The sequence below is a fragment of the Mus caroli genome, chromosome 11 (assembly GCF_900094665.2).
Source record: "Mus caroli chromosome 11, CAROLI_EIJ_v1.1, whole genome shotgun sequence".
Lineage (NCBI taxonomy): Eukaryota > Metazoa > Chordata > Mammalia > Rodentia > Muridae > Mus > Mus caroli.
The window spans coordinates 102,211,038-102,219,381 of NC_034580.1; the positions used below are offsets into that span (position 1 = coordinate 102,211,038).

The window sequence follows — 8,344 nt, forward strand, 5'->3', positions numbered from 1 at the left end:
CCAGCAACTGTTTCAGGGCCCCAACTAGGCCTCCAGAGGGAAAGGTAGGGTGACTAGGGCAGCCACTCCCTCTCACAGTTTCATAAACCCACAGGTACCACATTCAGATGTCATCGTAGCTTATAGAACCACACCCACCCACCCAGCTCAGAGAGATGATATCACGAAGGTCTCTGGTGTCAGGCACATTATTTATTCCACAGAAGGATGGGTTGTAGGCTTTGGGTGGTCCTTGGGATGGGAGAGAGAAATGGCATACTGGCAACCTCTTCTGGTGCCAGTGTGAACCATGGTCCTCCTGGACTCCTCTTGAAGCCAGTGTGCTCTGAGTCCATTTGCAGATTCCAACAAGTCCCTGCTTTTCTTTCCCAAACATGGGGACAGGTCCTGCATGGCACTCCCAGAAGCCTTGGGTCAAGTCTATCCCCAGAGAACTCCTTACTCCATGTCACCACCCTATTGTCCTTCCACCCCAGGCCCTTCAGCAAGAGCTGGGGACCAGGGGCTAGAATGAGAGGTGGTATTGATGGTCCAGCTTCAGATGCTGGCCGGGGTATCCAGGAAGCAGGGAATGGGCTGTGAGCCAGGCGGTTTGGAAGCAGTGAGGCCCAAGAGTTGAGCAGGATGAAGGTGACCCTCATTCCTGGCCTGGATGCTCTCCCACCGACCACTTTACCTCCCCTGTCCGAAGAGTCACTATGTCTTCATAGGTGGCTGTCTGGTCAATGTTCAAGCCCTAGAAACACGAATTGGAGGTCAGGTCTGGGCCACATTCTAACTATCACAACAGAGGGTGAGCACCGCAGCTCAGAGCTGCTAAGTAACCCTGTCCCTTACCTCATAGGTGTGATCTTCCTCCATCCCAGCCTTGCCATCATCCTGCACAATGGGGTGGGGAGGGAATGCAGTTCAGAGGGTTAGTATCTTCCATCTCTGTCCCCTGACGGGCCAGGCATGTGGGTCTGGGTGGGAACGAGGAAGAAAGAATCTCCAAGACCAAATGAGTGAATGAACAGGGAGCCAATGGACAGAACTTGGGGCTGGATGAGCAGCCAGAGTCTCAGAATATGGAGACCCTGCCCATGTCCTGTCTGCCCTGCGCCAACCTCCCAGCCTTCCCGAGGATCCCCCTCCCCCAGCTCCTGTGGGCACCTTGTCAAGTAGCAGGAAGATGGGCACAATGATGAAGAGGATGATGAGGAGGGTCTGGATCATGATAATGCCATCTTTCAGTGTGTTCCGCCGCTTCAGTTGGTTCAACGTGCTGAATCCTGGGGGAGCAGGGGAGCAGGGCAGGGCATAAGGCTGGCGTTGAAGGTTAAACATGGTGGATCGTTGGACACCATCAGAAACTACTGCTTAGCAGCTCTCCTGGGGACTCTAGAATCATAGCCACTTCCCCTGGTAGGTAGGCTGAGCTGGGGAGTGGGTGTGGATGGCTACACAATCTACCTTGCACACACCTAAGACTAGAAGTTCCGTGCCACAGCTGTCGGTGACATTATGGTTGGCGTTGTCACATTTCTGCTTGCAGAAGTAGATACCATTATCCTCGTACTGGATGTTTTGGATAGTGAGGGTGTAGACAGAGCCATTCTGGGTCTGCACAATGCGTCCTTCTTCTGAGACCAATTCCTGGGGCTGCTGGCTACCTCGCTTTCGGAACCAGGTCAGTGCACCTGAGTGGTTTGTGTAGCAGTGAAACTTCACCACGGAGCTTCGCTTTTTGGCTGCAAACCTCGGGTGCTGCCAGATCTGGGAACAAGGGCTTCCTGCGGACATATCAGGGCAAGGTTCAAAATCAGGCTTAGCGTCTTCCTGTAGCCTATCTCACGTGTCTGGAGCATCGGGTTCATGAGGCAGTCAGAGGGTAGAGGTATGAGAAAGTAGAGTCTGTGAGAGGCCTCATACCAAGCCACTGGTGTACACCTCTTCCTGATCTAACCCCTGTCCAGTTGTCTGTCCTTACGGAGGATGCTGGAACCTTTCCATTGCTTTTATGTTCACTGGAATGGCCTCATGAGCAGGACAGCCTTTTGACCTGGTTGGATACTTTTAACTATTTCCTCTACACTTTCCTACACCCACTCCAAATTCTCCAGGTCTGCCCACCATCCCCAGGGTGATCAAGGTCGAATCCTTAGCCTGTCACCCGAGGCCCACCTCCCTTACCCTTCTCAGGGACCCACGCCTCTCAGGGTTCGGGCCTGAGAGGTTTGTTGGGTTTCCAATAACACAGACCCAGGCCTGTGGCCTTGTGGACTCCCCTCTAGCACTGTCCTGCTCTGATCCCCAAACTTGGCTTGGTTCTGGCCTTCAGTGGCCAGGGCTGGAGCACACTAGTCTGATGAGAGCGACAGCTGTCCAGCAATGGAGCCTTAATGAGGCCTTGATGAGGTGGTGTAAGTATGGGCACTCTAGACAGGGAGCTCCAGGCAGAGATAGGGCTGTGTTAAACAGACACATTTGTCCTAGAAGTGGTGGCTGAGGCAACTAACCTTGGAAATTCAGTGGCAGGTCACTGCTTGTCATTGCTGGTACCGGCTCACCTGGAGGATGGAAGGAAGTGGGCAGGGCTAGGTCAGACCTCTCTACCCTCAATTGATTGCCCCACCCATAACCTCTCCACATTCCCAGAGCTACTTCCTCCTTCCGGGACTACAGCTTCAAGCTCCTTTAGCTCCCCTGCCCCCCGTCCCTGTACTGGAGAGGCAGAAATAAGGTAGGGGTACTGGAAACCCCATACCCAGGCCCCCTGCTGCCTTTGATCATCAGGCTGGCCTGTTGCTTCTGTGGAAATGAGAGGGAATCAATCCACAGCCAGCAAGGCTCTCCCAGTCTTTCCGGGAAAGAGAGGACAATTCCTGGAGCATACTATATTCCAGGATATAGGGAAAGAGCCTTTTCTATGCAGTACCCTCAGGGCCTCTTCCTCCTGCAGCCCCCACCCAACACACACACACACACATGATTAATTAGCCCCTTGTACTAAGCTCAACCTGATACCCTCCAGGCTGGAAAGGGCTGGGACACCTCTGACCCTGAGCCCACCATTAAGACCCACAAACTGGGCACAGGACAGTTAGAGGGAGACAGACAAGAAGCAGACAGCAAAATGCAAGAGGCCGAGCCGAGAGACCGAACTGAGACAGGGAATGGAGCCGACCGACCGACCGACGGTCCTGTCTCAAAGCCAGAGAGCCTATCATCTGTCACATAAGTCATACCTGAGAAGAGCAGCAGCAGGAACAACAGCCAGTGGCAGGGCATGGAAGACAGCACCAGTGTGGCCATGGTCACTGCTCTGTCTCTGAGCCCAAGGAGGTTTGGGGGCGAAACATGTAACTGTATGTCAGCCTGGGCTGCAGCTTGTCTCCTCTCCACCTCTTCCCCATTAGGCCCCTTCCTGTCATGCAAATTGAGACCCAGGGGAGGCACCATCCCTCCAGGGACCCTATGGGAGGGCAGCTTCATCAGCTGGTCTGCTAGGACTCGAAGGGTGGTCCTGCCTGGGCAGCACAGCTTTGGGGTCTTGAGAGACCCCCTGGGAGGGGGTTGTTCCTGAATCTTCTAGGGACAGCCAGTGTTTCTAACTCCCTCTGTCCCACTGCGGGTCATCTCTTAGGTCAGCTGGTCTCCTGTGGTTGCCTTGCTCTGGAAGAGTTGGGCCTGGGGACTTTAGCTAAACACACACCAACCTTCTCAATCAGCAGTTTTCAACCTGTGGGTGGCAACTGCACACATTTCTGGTGGTCTTAGGAACCCCCAACCATAAATTAATTTTTGTTGCTATTTCATAACTGTAATTTTGCTACTGAGCAGTGTCTCAGTTCCTAAGACCATTGGAAATATGTGTTCTCTAATGGTGGTGACCCACGGGTTGAGAACCATTACTTAAATGAATCTGACCTTGAATTCTCTGCCCTGGACAACCCTTATCCTCTAGGAGGAGATACACCAAGGACAGACAATTTAGGAGACATACTCACACCAGGCTCCTGGAGAGGTCCAGAATAGAACTTCTTGGAGTACAGGAACCCATGTCAAAAGTTGGCTTTGTGGGAAGGGAGCCATAGAGGTTCTTGTGCAAAAGTATGCCAACAAATAGAAGAAAATACAGCCCAGAGTCGGGTGGTGGTGGGTCATGCCTTTAATCCTAGCACTCGGGAGGCAGAGGCAGGTGGATCTCTATGAGTTTGAGGCCAGTCTGATCTATAGAGTAAGTTTCAGGATAGGCAGGGATACACAGGGAAATCCTGTCTTGGAAAAAGAAGGAGGAGGAAGAGGAATAGGGGAGGAAGAAGAGGAGAAAGAGGAGGAGGAAGAGGAAGAAGAAGAGGAGGAGGAGGGGGAGGAGGGGGAGGAGGAGGAAGAGAAAGAAAATGAAGTCTAGGCCCTCAACACAGCCCTCTTCTTCTTGTATAAGAGTTTGCTGTGGGCTCCCAAAGGGGCTGGACTTAAGTAGAAACCACTTAGGGAAAACCCACCACTTAACCATCACGGTTGAAGGGGCTTTTCCAGAGAATTCTGTGGGATGCTGAGATCATTGAAGTGCTGTGTATAGGAGTCCTGAGTTCGAAGGGGGATGTGGGCTGAGATGGGCGAGCCCTCTGATTCTTCAATGAAGGCTCTTTGGCCCTACCTTGACATCTGGCAGGACCATAGGAGAGACCAGAGTGTTCAGGGGTTCATCTGAGCATTCAGGGGTTCATCTGAGCTTAGCTTTGTGTCCTTGCCCAGGGTCTATGCAACTCTTAAAACCTTGGGTGATATCCTTGTCCAATGTGAAATCGACACAGCCACCTGTGGCAGTCATGTAGATCCTAACCTGTAGCCTAACCCCCTCTGAGTCACCTCTTAGTAGCTTCTCTCTCTTTCTTGTCTTCTAGTCCCCAGGAAAGACAGATCAGATATGGAGTCTTCAGTAGCCTCTGTTGACACTCACTGTCCCCACAGCCCATAGGCAGCCTCTGTGGCTGGCAGAGTAGCCCAAACTTGAAGAGTAGCAGTGTCCTTCTTCCTTCAGCAGAGTTGGAAGGTGCGGTGGGGTGTCTGGACGCTCCTACCCCTGTCCCGAGTCTGTATCTCACTTGACAGTGGCAGGGTAAAGCCACTGAGGGAGTAACGTAGGCCTAGGTTCTGGGCTATGGGTATGGGGGATAAGAGGGTTAAACTTGTATCTGAGAAACAATTCATTCTGGGCAGTCGCCGATGTTTTTGATTCTTTCCAGATGTTCCCAGTGGAAACAAAAATTCTCTGAAAAGGTGTCACAGGAGAAACAGTAAATGTCACCTAAAGTCAGCCATGGGAATCCTGGGCCCTTCCCTGGCAGTGAGACAAAATCAAGGGTCCCCCCCCCTCTTGATAGACTGGACCCCTCTGAGGATCTAGTGACGGAAGCCTTAGTTGGCTGTGGGGTTAGGGAACCTCAAGGTTGAAAGGTCAATAGCCACGTTTTCAGGGGGGACACACACGTGTCACCCAGGCTGTGTGCTTGCTCAGGAGGTAGTTCTGGGGCTCAGGTAAGTAAGGGAGGGCACGAGGGGTTGACAGGGGGTGGCTGACACCAACATCCTCTGTAGGAGGGATGTTGATGTGCCCTTTGGGTTTCATCCCCATTCATGCTAAGGAAGGAGGCAAGGGGGGGGCGCCCCTGGAGGGTTATTTGTCACAGTTGGGGCCATGTTGTTCCCTTGCTAGTGACTGCCTTGTCCCAGGGTTATGACACCTGTTCCTTCCCAGAACAAGAGGTCTGTGTAACCCACCCCCGCCTCTGCCCTGGGTTGTCCGAGCTACATACCCCAACATCTGGCAACCTCTCCCCTCCCCTTTCCAGAAAGATAGCACGAAAACAAGATGAGGAAGACAGGGGAGGGACAGGTGCTCAGGTGTATGGCGAGGAGTCACAGACTCCAGGATGGAAGCGCTTAGGAAGAGTGAACGAGAGGGACTCAAACTCTCCCGCTCTTGCCTGAGTATCCTGTGCCTGCAGATCTTGGTTACCAGGAGAAAGGGCTGTGGAAGGACAGGGGACTCAGATTCAAGCCCAGAGTTCCTGTCCTGTCCTGGTCCCCAAATTCACCATCCCCGCTTGTTGCCATTGCTGGCTTCTCCTTCCCTCAGCCCTCACCCATATGGAAGTTTAAAGGAGACCACAGCCCAGAGGCACCAGGTGAGGGTTTATTATAAGAACTGTACAAAGAAGCTTATCCAACAGCCTGGAGTCAGGCTGGTTCCCACCTAGACAAGGTGGGAGCTGGGCTCACTCAGCAGAGGGTTCACAGGCAGCGACAGCAGGCTCTGCTCACAGATCTTCCTCCACAGTGACTCTTACAGTTGGTGGACAACATCAGACCTAATAGATTCCTGAGGCTCTGAGGGCCAAGCCAGGCTGGGCTGGTGTGGGAAAGACAGAGGAGCTGGGTTCTGGGCAAGGGACTACTGACTCCCACTGCAGGGACCTTCTGAGGGGACAGTCAGTACCACAGGAAGGAGGACTCAACTCCTTCTACACAAGAGACATGGGAAGGGGAAGGGGGCGAGGCCATGGGTGTTGAGGAGAAGAAACTGAGAAAGGGGGAGACAGAAGCTCAGAAGAGGGAGCCAGAGGTGAGGCAGGGAGGCCTGACCGAGCAGGGTAAGCAAGGAGATCCATGGCGCCCACATATGTGAATGCACGTGCGCACATGTCTTGTTTTTACCACTTCCTGAGTTTTACCCAAACTGTTTATGAGAAACAAGAAGAAAAAGAAAAGGAATTTAGGCCAGAAGGAGACTCAAAGCTCAGATATGTGTTCCTCCGTATTTACTCCTGCACAGGAAAATGCCCTTTCCCACATTTAGGGATGCTTAGATGAACAAATGGGTGGGGAAGGCAAAATGTTCATATTCTCTCTCTCTCTCTCTCTCTCTCTCTCACACACACACACACACACACACACACACACACACACACAAACATTCATACACATGCATATCTGCAACAAACACACAAACATTCACAGACACATTCGTATCTGCAGACACAGTGGCTCACATACATACAGTCGTGTACAAACTCAGGATGAGCTCAGGCTCACAAGCACAGATGTGCAGGCACACACACAAGTGACTGCTGAATCCAGAGACCCCTGAGCAGGACCCTCATCCCCTCTTCCAAGCCTGGTCTCTGCTCTCTGAGCCTGGCGAAGTCAGATCCTGGTGAGCAGCGCTAAGCACATTGGCTTTCCTCTTGGCAGTGGTGGTGCAAGCCTTTAATTTCAGCACGTGGGAGGCAGAGGTGGGCGGATCCCTGAGTTTGAGGCTAGCCCAATCAACAGAATGAATTCCAGGATGACCAGGGATACACAGAGAAAAGAAACCCTGTCTCAGGGGGAAAAGTGGCTTTCTAGGTAGCAGGAAGCAGGAAGACTGAGACCGAGCCTGGTGAGCCTTCTTACTGCACGCCCCAGCATCAACACATCTCCCCGAGTGCTGAGTTCTAACATTCTCAGAGTCACTTGAGGAAGCAGAGAAGGGGCAGGGGAGAATTGGACAGAGATTAAACAGGAAGAAGGAGGTCTCTCGGGCTTGATGGGGCTCCCACGAGCCCTGGTGGTCAAAGGAAGAAGGCGTGGAGACAAGGAGGAGGGAACAGACAGATTCTTATTAGAGAGCTTCCAACCTGACCTCAGGCAGATGTGGGTGCTCAGACTCAAGTGCATGAATGCAGCTGGCAGGACCCAGCCTGTATGACCCATCCATGCAATCTAGAGAGCGGTAATTCCTCAGGACAGTCCTTCCACAGTTCTTCCCCCAGGGGCCAGCCAGGGGAGCTGTCCACCGGCCTGGATATGACTGGGCGAAAGGTTTCAGAAGTCATGTTTCCAGCCTGATACATCCGGATCCAGCAGCCAATTGGCTTGGTGCAGCAATTTCTGTACCAGAACCGGTTCCCCTTTTCAGGGCATTCCTGAGCCGGCGAGGGGTAGGGGGGAGCTGTGTCCCAGAATCATGGGGGTGAGAGGAGTAGCTAAGCTCTAGGGTCAGGTGTAGGTTTGGGGGTTAAGGTTTGTCTTTGTCCTGGCTAGAGCTGGGGGACCTGGGCTCTTAAAGTAGTGACAGGAAGGTGACCAACCCCTCCATGGTATGCTGACTCGCTCCCAAGAAGGAAACAGTATTTCCTCTGGCCGAGAGAATGTTAGAGCATTGTAAAGATGAAATCAGGAGGCGGGGGTCTTCAGAGCCACCTGACCCTGAACACAATCTCCATTTCCCTCAGCCCAGGTGTCAAGCCCTGTAGAGCCCCACCCTCTTCCATCTCAAAGCCCCATTCCCCAACTCTGCATACAGCCTTGATGCTGC

General features: G+C 52.8%; 1 protein-coding gene across 1 annotated transcript; it reads right to left on the reverse strand.

The window, feature by feature from the left end:
* Positions 1–172: 172 nt before the first annotated feature.
* Cd79b (CD79b molecule) lies at positions 173–3,315 on the reverse strand. The gene is made up of 6 exons (XM_021178200.2): positions 3,228–3,315; positions 2,499–2,549; positions 1,464–1,772; positions 1,153–1,271; positions 838–879; positions 173–736 (listed from the first exon to the last, which is right to left on the reverse strand). Exons 1-6 carry the CDS (start codon positions 3,292–3,294, stop codon positions 638–640), a joined length of 687 nt encoding a protein of 228 aa, XP_021033859.2. The 5' UTR covers positions 3,295–3,315; the 3' UTR covers positions 173–637.
* Between the last annotated feature and the right edge of the window lie 5,029 nt (positions 3,316–8,344).

What these genes read in the sequence shown, in the direction of transcription:
- Cd79b (XM_021178200.2), bottom strand. Translation starts at nt 3,294, where the DNA reads ATGGCCACACTGGTGCTGTCTTCCATGCCCTGCCACTGGCTGTTGTTC. An exon ending in CCTGCCACTGAATTTCCAAG is followed by an intron (nt 1,773 to 2,498) that starts GTTAGTTGCCTC and finishes ATATGTCCGCAG; the next exon opens with GAAGCCCTTGTTCCCAGATC. An exon ending in TCTTCCTGCTACTTGACAAG is followed by an intron (nt 880 to 1,152) that starts GTGCCCACAGGA and finishes CCCATTGTGCAG; the next exon opens with GATGATGGCAAGGCTGGGAT.